Source organism: Hypomesus nipponensis, chromosome 17 (assembly GCF_054491055.1).
Source record: "Hypomesus nipponensis isolate SF chromosome 17, ASM5449105v1, whole genome shotgun sequence".
Classification (NCBI taxonomy): domain Eukaryota; kingdom Metazoa; phylum Chordata; class Actinopteri; order Osmeriformes; family Osmeridae; genus Hypomesus; species Hypomesus nipponensis.
Window position 1 is genome coordinate 11,065,413 of NC_140377.1, and position 17,798 is coordinate 11,083,210.

The 17,798-nt window shown below is 41.3% G+C and overlaps 1 protein-coding gene across 1 annotated transcript; it reads left to right on the forward strand.

The window, feature by feature from the left end:
• The first annotated feature begins 281 nt into the window (after positions 1-281).
• noxo1a (NADPH oxidase organizer 1a) lies at positions 282-6,193 on the forward strand. Its single transcript, XM_084678228.1, has 8 exons — positions 282-468; positions 658-738; positions 829-898; positions 1,010-1,184; positions 1,343-1,548; positions 1,793-1,906; positions 2,011-2,128; positions 4,411-6,193. Exons 1-8 carry the CDS (start codon positions 403-405, stop codon positions 5,174-5,176), a joined length of 1,596 nt encoding a protein of 531 aa, XP_084534354.1. The 5' UTR covers positions 282-402; the 3' UTR covers positions 5,177-6,193.
• Positions 6,194-17,798: the final 11,605 nt, after the last annotated feature.

A 17,798-nucleotide genomic window follows, 5' to 3' on the forward strand; every position in this document is an offset into this window, starting at 1 on the left:
CACCTCACACAAATTGTGTGTTCCATTGTAAAATATTGAAAGGTGGTGTATTAATCACAAACCCCTTCTTGTATTTAAATATTATAAAGTGTTATAAAAGTAGCCTATTCAAGACTCATTACTGATTAAAAAAAAAAAGTATTTAGGGCTGAAAGATGGATTTTTTTCGTAGAGTAGCCTATACATTTGGTGGGAGAGTTGGTGTGTAGAGTAAGGATATATGCTTCCAATGATTTCCAATCACTTGTGTAGGCCTACGTACTTCTCACGTACTCCACGGAGTCACGCCTTCAACTTGGAGGAATATATACACCTGTGCCAACGGCCCACGGCGTTCAATAGGTTAGCTATCCTCTGTACAAAGCGCAAAACTCACCAGGAGTAAACTCTGTTGCAACAACAATGGAAGCGCAACGGTATCCAATCAAAGTCAGGATAATTGGCTTGGTGCAAAAAGAAAAGACCAAAGTAAGTGGAATATATTTACATAAAGCTTTAAATCAAATGTTTTTTTTTTTACTTTACTAAATTATTTTCATATTGGCCTATTTGGTAGCCTATTTTATTATTCTTTGTGTGTACAGTTTTTGTTTTGCAAATAGACTAAAACGATTAGACTTAAGCAAGATTTCATTATAACTTAGCATTTTATTTTAGATGTTTATGACATCGGTGCTTTGGTCAGACCAGAGTGACATACTTGTTTACAGAAGTTGTGATGACTTCAAGAAACTTCACGTGAGTTACTTATATATATAACTAAATCACAAATACGACTTCAATACACACAATTATTCTTAATCGTATATTTAACTATTTGTTGAACAGAAGCAAATGAAGAAAGCATTTCCTCCGGCAAACCATCTGAAAAAAGACAGAATTATTCCAAAATTTAAAAGTAAGATTGTGTCCTTTTATTTTATAATTGACTAATTGTCTTGTTTTGTTTACTTTATAGACTATATTCCTTCTATATTATTAAACCCATGTTTCACATTTAATTTTTAAGACAAAGGCAAGGGATCTCAGAAGGGCACCAACAAGACAGTTATGTGCCTTAAATTTCTGGAAAAGTATTGCAGCGAACTCCTGAGCTGTGATCCACGCGTGTTACAAAACTCTGAGCTAATCCAGTTCTTCCATCCCAAAGACCAAGACCTCCACCCTGACTTTGCCAAGAATAGGTAATTAGAGGCTACCGTGTACTATTTCAACTACTGGTTGAAACTTTTAGATTTACGCACGCATTACGCATATGCTTAACGGGCTATAAACCACAGCGTTTATGACCGTTTAGATTGGTTTCAGATTCCATAAATTCACAAATATTTTATTTCCGCAGCATCGTGATTATGCCCTCACAGGACACCATCGAAGACAAAGGAAGGCTAGGCTCCGGTGGACATGACAAAAATGGCAACGTGACGCAACCGTTTGTGACCGAGGCATACAGGTGTTTGTCCCCCTACGAGACAAAGGACACCAAAAATCGACCTTTCAAAGTAGCGCTTGACGAAAATGTTGACGTACTCATCAAGGACAAAGCAGGTGAAACCATTTCTGCTGCACGGTGGCGCAAATTACTATGCGCACGTATTTTGTACTACCATGGCCGCAAAATCATCCTAGAAACACTTTTCAGCATTCTTCAATGTATTGTTTGAATCGCTCAATGCTCATTTCCTCGTATTTATTTATTAAGGATGAACCTGTATTAGTTTAGGCCTACTGCCTAGTGAAAGGGATATGTCCATCAATCTCATTGCTTCCTCCTCTTTCTCTGCATATACAGGCTGGTGGCTAGTTGAGAATGAGGATAAACGATTGGCCTGGTTCCCAGCACCATACCTGGAGAAGATTGAGGATGATGGGGATGAAAATGACGGATTTGTGACCCATGGAGAAAGTAAGTGACTGAACACATTGGCTAGGTTGGAATTTTTTGAAGCAAATCTTATGATGACACAACACTTAAACAACATATGTCTAACATGGGTCCTCTGGATCTAGATGCCCTCTACTGTGCTGTGAAAAATTACAAGGCTACCAATATAGACGAGGTGTCTTTAGAAATGGGTTCAGTGGTGGAGGTCCTGCAGAAGTCTGATAATGGCTGGTGGCTCATCAGGTAGGTTACATCACAATGTAGAGCATGTCATTCATTACCATGTAGGTAATCAATATCACTGCACTACATGGTTTCCTGGAAAAGATTGTTTAGATTACAGTTTTTCTACATTGCTTTGGTTCAATCGACATGCATTTAGCAAAATACATAGATCACCTTCAAAAGGTCATGTATAGTATGATAGCCTGGTCCTAACCAGACCCTCGTACATTACATTTGTACAGAGGGTCTGGGATCTCTCAATTGACAAACGTTAACTTCCTTGAAGGCGGGTCCTCTGTTGAAGTTTAAAACTATTGGATTCGCCCAGTGCCACTCTGATTTGCCATAACCAATCGCAAGCGTTCGCCTTAGCCAACTCCTTCGCAACTACTGAAACGGAGCTAGCTGCCGTAGCTGGAAAATCAAACTTTTCCAGTACCCCGTGGGGAGGAGGGCCACAACATCATGGCCACCAACAAAACTCAGCATGGAATGTTCTTGCTCCGGCTTTAACCTATATTCGGCAGCGTTACCACAACCGCAGAATAGTTTTGCTCGCATCTTTCTCCGCCGCCATTACTGAACTACTCAAACAAGTGCACGACATTAACGTCATCGTTCTCAGCCACTCCCTCTGTTCGCTGATTGGACTTACAAAGAATTTGTTTCTGGAAACCAACTTCAGAGCCTAGCTCCCAGACCTACTACTGAAGCGAAATCCAAATTGAGCAGAAGTACGTAGGAGGGCAGAGCCAGGCTACTAGTATGACTAACCAGGGTCATTTTCAGGCACGTGACCCTTTCCTAGTCAGAGTTGCAGAGGGTGCATTTCATGGCAAGAAGGAAACACATACAGTAAGAAAGTAAAGCAAATATGGAGTTACACTAGTTGTCGTCCTCACTCTCCTACTCATCCTCGCGCTCCTCTCTGTCTGGCCACAGATTTCATTGACATCACAGCTGATGTTCTCCCTTGCGATGCACCAGGGGAAGAATTGTTGTGCATGCCGCAACAATCCCCTACACTGATCTGCTGTAACATCATCACAAGCAGCATCCATTGTCTGGAGCAGCGAGCTCTGGTTTTGAGCCCGATGCTCATAAACCCTCCACATCCGTGCAGAAAGAAACTCCTCGATAAGACTAAGGAATGGGGAGTAAGGTGATGAGAGCACCATCAGCATTCTCGGATGGGCAGTGAATTTTGTAGAGTGGGCCACGATGGAAGCTTACATTGTCCCACACTGACAAATGTAAGAAAGTGAGGCCCTACCAAACCCTTCTCATGAAGAGGGATAAGATTGGAGTGCAGGCGGTCCAAGAACACCAGGAGCGTCTGGTTATTGTATGGGCCACGACTGGGAATGTGGGTGACTACACCATTCTCTGAATTGGCAGCATACATGTTGATGTTGCCCCCGAGCTGGTCTGGGACAAGCTCTATATATTTGATGGAAGCATTTATACTCCTGGATAGCTCCTGTCAGCAAACTAAACTTACTGTGTGATTGGATGTGTCCCCTTGTTTAGTAAAGTTCTAGTTGCACCTGTAATGACTGTAAGCAGATGATCCAAGAGATCCATATTAGAGTATGTACCATGATGTTTTTCATGGTATTATGTAGCTGAAAGATTTTGACAGTGGAGTGAACTATTGTGCAGGTGATGATGAACACAAGGAAATTATTCCAATATGTTTTGCAGAGAACAACCTCTTGACTGGGAAGCAACAGTCAGTTTAGACCAGCAAGATATTTTCAATTGGTAATTGGCCTAATTGAAGACAATTATACCCAACCATTTCAAAGATGTGCTAAATCATTTGAAATGTGTGCAAACTGTAGGCAATTGCACTTGTCATTTACAAGGATGTGCTAATAGAATTGCAATTTGATTAAAGGAATGAAAAATTCCAATCTGTTGTGAACAAGTGCCCAGCGGTTTGGAGGTTTGCACATGTTGTTTTGAGAATGTCATTTCTGTTTCGTGAAATGAGGCAAAGCAATGGAGAAAAACTGTAAAGGACTTTGTGTTTGCTTACATTCTATTGATTAAACAGCCTCATAATTTTGGACAAATTGAGTTCAAATTACAAACACTAAAGACTTAAGGTTTTATTTGTTACCATAATTAACACTTCGGTTTCCTGTAAAAAAAAAAAAAAAGCTGACAATACTGATCTGTGATAATCACAATCATAGTCTTTGGTATTCTTGAATACCCGAGATGGTTGTGCTTTGGTATCCTTGACACTAACTAAAGCTCATGTCTGTCTTTGAATCCTTCTCTTCTTCTCCCAGACACAACAGTGAGACTGGCTACGTTCCCGTCATGTACCTACAGCCCTACAACAACCCCCTTGTGCGCCTGGTCACCCTGCAACAAGACTTACGAGGATCTAACCTCACGCAGTCCTCCCTGCAGGTCCCCGGGCCCTCCCTGGCCAGACAATCCCAAGAGCACAGCCGATCACAGAGCAACCTCCTGCAGCCCTCTGGCCTTCAACCGTTTTCCACCAATCACCTTCATCCTGCCAGTAAGAACATGTCCCGTTCTCTGAACGTTTTATCGGAGCCCCACCCCGAGCCACGCCCAAAGCACCACCCAGAGCCCCGTCCTCAAACAGTTTCCATCATGGGCCAGCAAGCCCCCACTATCATGGTGGTGGAGGACGTGGAGGGAGACAGGCGTGGGAGGAGCCTGACAGCCAGCAGTTATGACAGCCAGGACAGCAATGACAGCCTGGGCAGTGAATTCAGCTCCTGCTGCTGCGGTTCCTCTCTCAACCTGAGCAGCGGGAACATGGACGAGGCACTCCGCCTGAGCAGGACTCCGCCCCCCATGGTGATGGACCACCTCAGCCCTGACGGAAATGGAGGCCTGCAGACTAAAGGAAAGATAACAGCCAGCAGGTCTGACCCTAACCTGTTTAAGATGCCCACCACGCCCAGGGTGCCCCCCAGGCCCCGGGAACATGAGATCCTGACTCGCTGTACCACAGTCACCCGCAAGAATGTCTCAAAGGCCAAGGTGTTGCCAGTTCCCACCGAGATAGCCAGCCACTAAGGGAGTGGTGCCAGCAACACGGTGGCAGGATGGTCATGAGGAAGTGAATGAAGACTGGTTTGAGATCAACTTGTAAGACTGTTTGGACGTTTATTGGTTGATTATTTTGCTTGGCTTTGTATTATGGGTAGGGTAAGGGTTCCCATTATCGTCCAGCTAGCTCTCGACGCTCGTCAGGAATTTAAAAAAAAATATAGATATAATACAAATTTGTCACAGCATAGTACTTAACTATATAGATACACACCTATAACATTCTGGTTTTAAAATCCAATGCGTGTTTATACATTTAAAAATAAGAGGCTGTAATTTGGTTGGTAGGAATGTTGGAGAGTTTGAATGGACATTAATGGGTCCCCTCACTCTAACCTCCCTACATACTGTAGGTATGGCATGGTCATTCACCTTGTTGCCATGTTGCCACATGTATGCCAATCACGTTACTCTCAAGGGTTGATCGTTGAATGGACTGTGAGGATGATTTGGCTTCTTGTTCACCACTTGAAGCGTACGTCCACTTTTGGACACTATTGAAAACAAGGTTTATGACAACAGTGTCCAAGCAATTCGGTTATTTATTTGGTTCACTAAACAGTTGTTGGTAATGTAAAATGAGTTTGAAGAAACGTCCAGAGTTTAGAACTAATATAAGAACAGTCATCTCCTATGGTATTCTTGAAATATATTTTGAAATACTTTTTGGCAGTCATCTTCTGTTCTATTTGATGTATATAAGCCTAAACATTTTGTGTTGTGTGCTTTGGTGATTGTTTTGTGAAATAATATCTATAATATGACTGCTTAAGTGTCTTTCTTCCCAAATTGTATTATTTTTTTATGAAGCTAAAGGATACTAAAACAAGGAAGAAAGAATTATAAGAACATTTATCAGTTATGATACTTTTGATGTTTCTTTTGTCGGGTTCTATCCGCATACCATATTTATATCAGTCAGAAAGGTTGTCAGTTTTCTTAGACTGTACTGCAATGAGTTATAATAAACAATATTGTAGAAAACTTGTCTGTATTTACATTTAGTTAATTAAGATTCTGTGGAACACAATTGTAAGGAGGCTGAGCATATCAGCAATAGGGCTGTCCCCGACTAAGATTTTCTTTGGTAGACCAAAACTTCTGAAAATCGACTTATCGAAATTTGAAACGTTTTTTTTCTATGAATGTCTAAATGTTTTTCATCAAACCATTTTGTGTGATGTTTTACCTCACTGTTTTAAGAGATAATATGAAAGAAATACATACATAAGAAGGGAGATTGACAACTCGACAAACATAAATGTATACAAACATTTTCCCGATCTGACTGCTGGACATTCCAGATTCAGCCGCTACAAAATAAACTATTACTAATAATAAGCCTCATGTCACCAGTCCTGTTGTCACTGAATGCCGATATAATACAAAATGCCTCATTGTAATAGATAATAAATAATAACCAATGTACTAAAAATATATATATATATTGTTTGTTTAACATGCAAATCAGCGCCCTATTCACTGCCTTAAAAGTGCAGCATGCAAACTTGCGCAGAAGCCAAGTGAGGAACAGTGCAACAGAGAAAGATTGTGTTGTCTTGACCGGAGAAGATAATGTCATTCGATTTGGATGTGATTCTTATAATAGGCATATTCCTTTTTCAACCCAGTGCATGTTAGCATGAGCAAAGTAGGCCAACTTATGGTTTTCAGGTGTTATGCTACATAATATTCAACGTCGAACTATGAAAAATAAACAGGCAAAGTTTGCATTCAACGTTTTTTGAGTCACCCGGTACTTTGTAAATGTAAATGTACTGTAAATGAAATGCTGCCATGCCACAGATTTCTTTGCCATTTTGCCTAATAACACCAACAATGTAGGCTATGGCAGAGTTTGTAGTTCGGCTGACAATTGTGCTCGTGCCGTGTGCAAAAAAGGGAACAAAACAAAGCACAGATTAACGAAAGGGAAAACAATAACCTTTTCTTTGATAGGCAATATATATTTTTTGAGTTATTTTATTTGTCTTCAACAACATAATCTACCATTTCTGTAGAACATTTCTTTAATTCAGCAATGGTTACACAACATAGGCCTACAGCAAAAACGTTACGACGTACAGCTTGACTAAAAAATTCTTAAGGCCGATTTATACTTCTCCGACTCCGTTACGAACAGACTGACGGACGGAGTCGGACGGATTGGTTCAATTTATAGTACTCCAAAGGCTGTGGGTGCTGAAAACAATTCACTGCCAGAAGGTGGCGCTGCACTGCGATGCTAGCTAGGTTATCGAAAAGTCGGAGCAAATTTACAAATTAGCCTTTCATCAATAAAAAAAGCACATTTTCAGCAACTACACTGCCCATTTCTCGTCACATTTTAATTCAGATGCTGATTTACATGTACTACTATTTAGCTGAAATATGAATTGTAAACTTACAGCAATGGCGGTCAAAGGATTCTGTTCGTCTTGTTGGTCACGGCCTGCTCCTGACGCAAGCGGTTCTTAAAACAGACCAATCACAGCCAAGGGGTATCGTAAAATAACGGACGGACAGAGAGTCAGGAAAATCAGGAGGTGCACGCAGAGTTATCCGAGGAGCTCGGAGAGGGCGTTCCCTGTGTCCGTCTCCGTAAAAACGGAGAAGTATAAATTGGCCTTGAGTCGACCAAGTGCATATCGACCAGAAAATTGACAAGTCGAGTGGGGACAGCCCAAAAGGCCAATTTAAACTTCTGCGTTTTTACGGACACGCACACAGGGAACGTCCTCTCCATCAAGGAACTCCCTCTCCGTGCCCTCTCCGAACCCCTCGGAGAGCTCTACGTGCCCCTCCTGGTTTTCCTGACTATCCGTCCGTCAGTCCGTAATTTTAGGATACCCCTTATTAAGATCCGCTGGCGTCAGGGGCGGGGTTGCCGTGACCAACAAGAGAACAGAATGCTTTGACCGCCATTGTTTTTACAATTCATATTTCAGCTAAACAGTACATGAAAATCAGCATCTGAATTAAAATGTAACGAGAAATGGGCAGTGTAGTTGCTGAAAATGTGCTTATTTTATTGAGGAAACGGTTCATTTGTAAATTTGACCAATCACAGCCAAGGGGGTCTCCGTTGCTCTCCGAAATTACAACGGATAGTAAAAAATTCAGGAGCACGTCAAGCTCTGTGAGGCTCTCCGAGGGCTGACGGAGAGGTTGTAGAGGGAGTTCCACGGAGATTAGGGTGTTCCCATGTGTCCTTTTTCAAAAAACGCTGAAACATATATCGGCCTTAATCAGCAAGAGGGTCATTGTGCTCCAATTCATCTTGCTCCACATTGGTATTTATTATCACAGTGCTGCCAAAAACCTACTTGCATGAAATTTATTTTTTACACATCAACAGACAGGTGGTGTGCAAACCATGTGATATGAGTGAGACAGACTAACGTAACATAACAGCAATTCAGTGTGTCCTTTACAGTTCGGCATTTCCCGTAAGCATCGTAAGCCTAAATTGATCGTAGAATCCATCGCATGATGGATCTTAGTTTTACGGGCCGTTTCCCAACGCCATTGTAGCTGAAGGCTCTTGAAAATGCTCATAGACTAACAAGAACTCAAGATCAGTCATAGATCGCTAAGTGCATCTTAACCCTTGTGCTGCCTTCGGGTCACTCGACCCAAAGGTTCATAACGAACCATTGTTGTGTTTACCCAATTTTACCCAATACAAAAGCAAATAAAAAATATTTTATTTTAACCTTCGCAATGTGGGGGGTCTGAGACAACGGTTAAAAGAAAATGCTTCATTTTGTTTTTGTATGCGGTAAAGTTGTCGCAAACGGTGGGTCACGGTGGGTCACCATGACTGATGGGTCAGAATGACCCGAAGATAACACAAGGGTTAAGCAGACTCAGTGGAGACAACAGTAGGCCTAGGCCGACCCTAAAAACAAGGCTACATGGATGCGAAATGAAAACAACTCTTCAAATATATTTTGTATTATTTTCTATTATTTTTACAGCAGTTAACTGAAACTGGGATATTTCAACGAACTACACCAGAGGCGTTGTGAGACATAATTCCTGGCCCTGTCAAATTACATTGTGTTCTTGGGCAAGGCACTTTACCCTACTTGCCTCGGGGGAATCTCCCTGTACTTACTGTAAGTCGCTCTGGATAAGAGCGTCTCCATGACTAAATGTAAAACTGTGGCACAGGCCCCTATTCATATCCCTTTTTTCTTCCAAGCTTGCTGTGCACAATGCACTACTAGGCTATAGAAACTCCCCTTGCTTAACCCACTATACACCAGTTCAGGGACGCAAGTTTGATATCAACTTAACGTCAATGGGGCCTGTCCCCCAGTACAGTTTTATGTCTATCGCCTCTGAATAAATAACAATTAGGCCTACTGCGTACCATGATTACTCAATAATTTTGGTTAAAGTTTATTGAACAAAAGTCTTGAAGTTGCTACAGAACAATCACATTTCCGCATCCGGAAACCATTTTAAGTAGTTCCAGAGAATAGGTGTGTTCGCCTAAATTCAGGGCTGCCCATTTTGTGCTCGAGAATGTGCCAGCCTGAAGGAATGTGGAGACAGCAGATTCTGTTTGGAGGACTCAAATGGCAAATTACAGCTCAAACATTCACGTACTATTATCAAGTCCAGACACAGCTCCTAGTAAGTAACAGGGAGTTTGCAGATTTTGTCGTATGGTCAGAACATGATGTACACATAGAGCGGATAGAACCAGATGTGGAACTGTGGGAGCTTCTGAAGTCCAAATCCAGAGCCTTCTTTTACAGAGCCATCCTCCCAGAGCTTGTGGGAAAACTCAACTCAAGGCCATTCCATCAGCAAAACCAACAGGACTGAAATGGACCATCTGTCACACCAGGACCAAGACCACTGGAGCCTGTGGACGACTAGCAGCCCGTGGTTGGCTGTCATCGCAGGGCGCAGCCAGGCAAAAGGTTACCACTCCTGGATCCAGTGACTGGAGGACCCCGACCACTGGTGGGGCCGTGCTGACGGCCCCCAGCCGAGCAGCCCGTGGTCGGGCGAATCCCTCCAGGATCCAGTGGAGGCTCAGGACCCCATAGCCTAGCCTCAGGATCCAGTTGATGCCTCAGGACCCCTAACCAGCTCACTCCTATAAAAACTCAGCAAAGCTGTGAAAAATAGAAACTGTTCTAGACATTAACTAAACTACCCTTTGACTGAACACTGTCATGATTTTCAAACTCAACACTTTGTTTTTAATGGATTTTAAGTGTGCTAGAAAATACTGATGATGACTCAGTGAAATGTTTCAGTTTGAACAAATGGTATTACTATGAACCTAAACAAATACAAGTATGACACATGAAAGATGATTTTAAATTAACAATAACATTAATTATTTGTGGTTATAAAATATGAAATATTCTTCTGTCCCTTTGTGTACAGTACATTGAAAACAATAAATGTTTTCTTTACATTGTTGTGATTCAGCTATTGTTGTGAATTTTAAACACATTTTAATTAAATAAACTGTTCCAGAAGAAATTTGAAAACTGCCTTGTATGTTGAAAATAGAATTTAAAAAATCATTTTTGTAATCTAATTCTACACTGGTGTCTATTGTCATTAGCTAAACTACACTATTTGCTGAAGGCTTTGTCATGTTCTTATAACTAAAGGTTTCTTCTCTAGCATCTCTGTTTATGTAAACTACCCTTTTTTACGGTGGCCCTGAAGTGCAAAACACACCCCCTAATATGAGTACATCCCCCAAATGAAAACACTTCCTCCAATACGAGTCAACTCCCCCCAAATCGGATGACTTGTTCACCTCCCCCCAATACAAAAACACGCTCCCCCAAATGGAAAACTACATTACATTAACTCAAAAACACATTACATTAACTCTGAACGGAAAGGGTAGGTACTACACTTCAGCGCTGATTGGATGCAGTAGGCTAACTAACAAGAAATCCGAAATTGATCGAGCCAAATAGCACAATTCACAAAAATATTGATGGGGACAATTTTATCATTTTAAAATGTTGGTGGGGACAAGTACCTAGCGTCCCCCCCTAAATCTACGCCCATGCCTGAATCTGAGATTTCTCAACAACAATCCGGTGAAAGAGACAAATTTAGCTGCCACTCCCATTCATTTTGCACTCATTGCCTCATGCTGGCGATCACCCCCAGTGGAACTCTGGTGGAACTGCAAGCAAATTCGGGACAATGGGGCTCAATAGGGAGTGGACAGGCTCTTCATAGACAGGCTCTGGTAGTTCTTAAGAGACATGTACGAGGGTTCTTACGAACATGTTTGAGAAACACGAGAAATAACGATGGTTCGTTATTTTGCTCGTAGAAAACCCTCGTAACAGCTAAGATCCATTGTTACTGGCAGGGGCGTCGTTAGACCCTTTTTACTGGGTAAAATCTCAAGTTTGAGTTTTAACAATTTACTTTATTAGTCAGTGCATTACTCATTTTGATTGATAAACCCGAAAAAAATAAACGCAGTATCCCAATCAAAGCAGTTAAACCAAAAACACAAACCGATGCACGCAGAATTCCATGTCAGAGCGCTTTTCTTACCTTGCCAAATAGCCACTGCAGCACGCACACAGTCCGTATCGGTCAGAATTCAAGGTAGGTTAAGAAATCATTACAAAACTGAAGAAAGTTTATAAATGACAGGCCTGCCGATCATCTTATTTTGACTAAAACAAAAACAATAATATAACTGCAAGCAGTAATGGCGGATTCCTCCAAACACTGCGAACCATTGAAAAATGTTTATTCTTGACAAATTGTAACTGTATAGAAAAATGTATGCTGCAGAATTACCAATGGCATACCAAATCTGAAATGCAATACCATCAAGATCCACAAGGGCCTTAATTTCAAGCCAGTAAGTGAAGGAAGGGGGCTTGGTGAGCTTATCCATTCCAGAAAGCCTTGTATCTTTATGCATTAAGGCGTGGCCTGTAGCGCCACCTATGGGTAATGGTGGGCCATTTGTGGTGTGGTAGTTACTCTTGGCCTATACTATTAATGTTTCAGGATTTTAAAAACTTTTTACCATTGCATATAAAATCGGAAATGCAATACCAACAGGATCCACATGGGCTTTGGGTAAAGTGTGGTAGTTACTCTTGGCCTGTACTGTCAATGTGTCAGGATCTGGAGACCTTTTTACTATTTCATACAAAGTAGGAAATGCAATGACACCAAGGTCCTCAAGGGCCTATGCTGATATTCAAGGAATGAGTGGGGGCTTGGTCAGCCCACACAGTCCTGATATATTGCGTGTGTGTCTTGCCAAGCCCGCGCGTGTCAAGGGAAGAATGAGTGTGTGAGAATTTGGAGCATGCGCGGGGAGGAGCGGGGGACACATTTCATTGTAAATTTCCCTAGAAATTAGCCAAGCATGCATGTTTCAAAGATTCACCAAAAATCGACCTTTCATCTTAGAGTCAACTTTTTCTCAGATTTGTGTACTAAACATTCTCAAGAGTCTTCATATGAACTTGTTTGACTGGCTTACGTGTAAAGCATTGCGAACCATTGAAAAATGTATATTCTTGACAAATTGTAACTGTATAGAAAAATCAATGCTGCAGAATTTCTAATGGGATACCAAATCTGAAATGCAATAACATCAAGATCCACAAGGGCCTTTATTTCAAGCCAAGAAGTGAAGTGCTTTAATCTTCACAAGAAGTGAAGTGCTTTGTGCTTTAGGGCGTGGCCTGTAGCGACACCTATTGGTAATGGTGGGCCATTTGTGGTGTGGTAGTTACTCTTGGCCTATACTATCAATGTTTCAGGATGTTTTTAACTTTTTACCATTGCATACAAAATCGGAAATGCAATACCAACAAGATCCACATGGGCTTTTGTTAAAGTGTTGTTGTTACTGTTGGCCTTTACTATCAATGTTTCAGGATTTGGAGAACTTTTTACCACGGCAAACAAAATCTGAAATGCAATACCATCAAGATCCACAAGGCCTTTGCAAAAGACCAAGGAATGAGTGGGGGCTTGGTAAGCCCACACTCTCCTGAAATGTTGCGTGTGCGTCTTGCCAAGCACACTCTGATTCAATCACAAGTTCATATGAAGACTCTTGAGAATGTTCGCGTGTGTCAAGGGAAGACCTATGGGTAATAGTGGGCCATTTGTGGTGTGGTAGTTACTCTTGGTATATACTATCAATGTTTCAGGATTTTTATAACTTTTTACCATTGTATACAAAATCGGAAAAGCAATACCAACAAGATCCACATGGGCTTTTTGTTAAAGTTTTTATTTGCCTATACTATCTATGTTTCAGGATTTTGAGACCTTTTTACCATTGCATACAAAATCGGAAATGCAATACCATCAAGATCCACATGGGCCTTTTTTTCAAGCCAATAAGTGAAGGGAGGGGGCTTGGTGAGCCTATCCATTCCAGAAAGCCTTGTATCTTTGTGCTTTTGGGCGTGGCCTGTAGCGCCACCTATGGGTAATGGTGGGCCATTTGTGGTGTGGTAGTTACTCTTGGTCTATACTATCAATGTTTCAGGATTTTTATAACTTTTTACCATTGCATACAAAATCGGAAATGCAATACCAACAAGATCCACATGGGCTTTTGTTAAAGTGTTTCTCGGCCTACACTATCAATGTTTCAGGATTTGAGACCTTTTTACCATCGCATACAAAATCGGAAATGCAATACCATCAAGAGCCACATGGGCCTTTGCTAAAGACCAAGGAATGAGTGGGGGCTTGGTCAGCCCACACTCTCCTGAAATGTTGCGTGTGCGTCTTGGCCGCGCGTGTGTCAAGGGAAGGCTGAGTGTGTGTGAGATTTTGGAGCACGCGCGGGGAGGAGCAGGGGAGACATTCATTGGAAATTTGCCTAGAAATTAGCCAAGCAAGCATGTTTCAAATATTCACCAAAAATCGACCTTTCATCTTACAGTCAACTTTTTCACAGATTTGTGTTATGAACATTCTCAAGAGTCTTCATATGAACTTGTGATTGAATCAGAGTATCAGTTTTTGACTGGCTGATGTGTAAAGCATTATTTTAGCGTTAGCGATAAGTTCAATTTGCTTTATATCAATCATTTTTTGAGATATGAATTTGCTTTTGCACATGGTAACATGTTGTAGTGTCTTCCTCCGATCTACCAAGTTTAGTGTTGATATCTCAAAGATTTGCTGAGACATGACTTCACATCCTGTTTGGCGGCTTTTCTGATGAATTTGATTGGCTGTACCGGACAGACGGTTATGAGGATCAAAATTCCTTCGATAACTTTTGTGAGGCTTGGTCTGAAGATCATCTCTGGTGATTTTGAAGAAGATATGACAAAAATTGTAGGAGGAGTAGGCTTTCAAAGGTTTTTGATAAAACCGGAAATGGCGGGAAATTTATATAACCGGAAATTAACGCCATGGTGTGCGTTGAACTCGGCTTGATCCAGGGAATCCAATGGTACCTCATTTTTGAAAATGAGTCATACGGTTCAAAAGTTGCGTGTGTAAACACAAGTCCAACTTTGACCCATTGGTGGCGCTAGAGTGGTCTAATGGGAGACATGAAACTTGGTGTAGGTATAGAAGAAACTGTCCTTAATGAGTGTGCCAAATTTCACCAAAAGTTGTCGATGGGGTCTAGGGGCTGCCATTGACTCCCATGGTACAAGAATTACAAATAATAAAACCACCAATAACAATAGGTTTCCTCCTTACGGAGGAATCCTAATTACATGAAGCAAAAAAAAAACAGGCTATTTTTCGCTCAAATGAATGCGAAAAAAAATTGTGCGCTTGCATTACCGTATCTTTTCAGAAATCAAGCCGCAGTTTATACCCCAATTTTTTATTTTTATTATGGTGGTGAGGTTTATATTTTGATGCGGCTTATAGCATGTTTTTATAACAAAACAACAGTATAAACACTTTTTTCGTGAATGCTATTTAACCCGTTAAAGAGTAGCGTCGCACATATGTGATTGTATTACCGCATCTTTTCAGAAATTAAGCCGCAGTTTATACCCCAATTTTTAATTTTTATTATGGTGGTGAGGTTTATATTTCGATGCGGCTTATAGCACGTTTTTATAACAAAACAACAGTATAAACACTTTTTTCGTGAATGCTATTTAACCCGTTAAAGAGTAGCGTCGCACATATGTGATTGTTCAAATGCGGGTCTCACAGCGTAACATCGGGTATGCGATTTCGAACATTCCAACTTAATATTTTCCGATGGGCAAAAACTATGACACGAACGCTTTAGCAGAGAATGTCTAATAGAGGGAGAACTGCCACTCACGGGAAACTTCCGGGTTCTGAACTGGTAGCAATTCCATGTGAGGGCACTAACGAGCGAGTGCAGAATGAATGGTCTATGGAGCTATACCCCTCAAAATCCACTTTTCTCATGACATAATTTTTTGTCTAGTAATTTGAACTCTGAATTAGAAAGGGGAGGCAAAAAAAACAGATTCCGCTTCGGATGCCATCAAGCGGGATCTCTGGTCGTATTAGTCCTTCACTAACCAATCAGCATTCATTAGCAGAATGCTAGCGTGTTATGGGAAACAATGACTCACCCTGTTAGAAATCAAAAGGACATAGGTTCTCGTTCATTCAACTTTTGACCTGTAATCCATGTTGAACATGCAAAAACTACAATCAAATTGGAGATTTCTCAACGACAACAAAAGAGACGCATTTAGCCGTTTAGCTCCATAGACTCCCATTTAACATGCACGCGCTCGCGATCACCCCCAGTGGAACTGTAACTTAGCCCGGAAGCTAACTAAAGCTAGCTACCATATCGGAAAAATAACTTGCGCTTAGGGGACAGTCTGAAAAGGTAAATATTAGTTAATTCCCGGGCAACAGAAAACATACATTAAGCAGTTTTGTTTTTGAAGTGTGTTAAACACTTGATCGCCGATAGCACATATAGGGTGAGTTCAGGTCATGTGGGACATCGGGTAAAGTGGGACAGTTATGCATTTTGATGATTTAATATGTGCAAAACCGACATCCAATCACCAGAGCTGATCTTGACTAGTACATACAACACTTCTAGTCACTATGCAGTGGTTTTTATTTGTCTGACATAAGAGTAGGCGTGATCTGGCTTGACAAGAGGATACAGAAAAACACATCAGTTACACTTTATGCCTATTGTATAAGTCAAACCCCACAACTAAATGGATCTTGCCACACCCTTGCACCTAGCATTGTTGTATATGAACTAATTATTATTATATTAGCAGACTAGGCTGACAGACGATGACTGTCCCACTTTACCAGACAAGCTGTCCCACATTACTTGAAAATGCTGCCTGAGTGAGAGAGGGGGTCATGTTTGAAAGTGTGTAGCTTCTAAAATAGTGTATTCCCATTTCATTCCAACATGAAAATGTTCCTAAGCCCTAAAACGATTTATAGAAAATGCTGCTTATTTTCTGATACGGCACAGTGACGTGCAGTCAGGGTAGGCAAGGTAGGCACTGCCCACCCTGCCAAAATTCAAACGAAAACATTTTATTAAATCATCTTATTTAATAAACTTGTATTTGTATTTTTACTGATTATCCTTGTTGATTTATATATGCAATATGTGTGTTATTCCAATTGTTTAGACGTTACGATAACAAATGTAGCAGTTACGCATAATCAACAAATAAAAAGATTAAGCAGTGCTTTTACTGTCCATTCATTGCGGACCACATGCGAAAAACTTTGATCCTGTATTCTTCTAGCCTGGTCCTAACCAGACTCTCGTACATTTCATTTACAGAGTCTGACCTCGCTCCATTGACAAGCGTTGACTTCCTTGTAGGCGGGTACTCTGTTGAAGTTTAAAACTATTGGACCTGCCCAAAGCCACTCTGATCTGCCATAACCAATTGCTCGCGTTCGCCTTAGCCAATTCCTTCACCACTATTGTAACAGAGCTAGCTGCCTAGCTTGAAACCTTTCCCGAACCCCGTGGGGAGGAAGGCCACAACATCATGGCCACCAACAAAACTCAGCAAAACTTGTTCTTGCTCCGGCTTTAGCTGTTGGATATTCGGCAGCGTTGCCAAAACTAACTGAATGGCTTGGCTCGCATCTTTCTGCGCCGCCATTACGGAACTACAACACAAACTGGCGCACGACATCAACGTCATCGTTCTCAGCCACTCCCTCTGTTCGCTGATTGGTCGGTTAAAAAGTAACTTGCAAAATCTGATTTACCTACTGAATAGCCAGACCGAGTACAGAAGCAAAATCCAAATTGAGCGGAAGTAGCCTACGTAGGTCGGCAGAGCCAGGCATTTTTCAACATGTACGTGGAAAAGCACAACTCTGCTGTGCCTTTGCACGTAAATATGTTATGCCAGTAATCATCTACGTCACGCATGGACCAGATAAAATCGAGGTAATTACTGGACATTTGCGCAGCTAACGTCATTACACGGGCTACATTGTAAGCGTAATCCATGCAAAATTCAAGTCAAAATGACAGCAGCGGTGTCTGCCGATAGAGTTAAAGGTCACATGAAATGCTGTTTTTGGATGCTTTTATATAGGCCTTAGTGGTCCCTTAATACTGTATCTG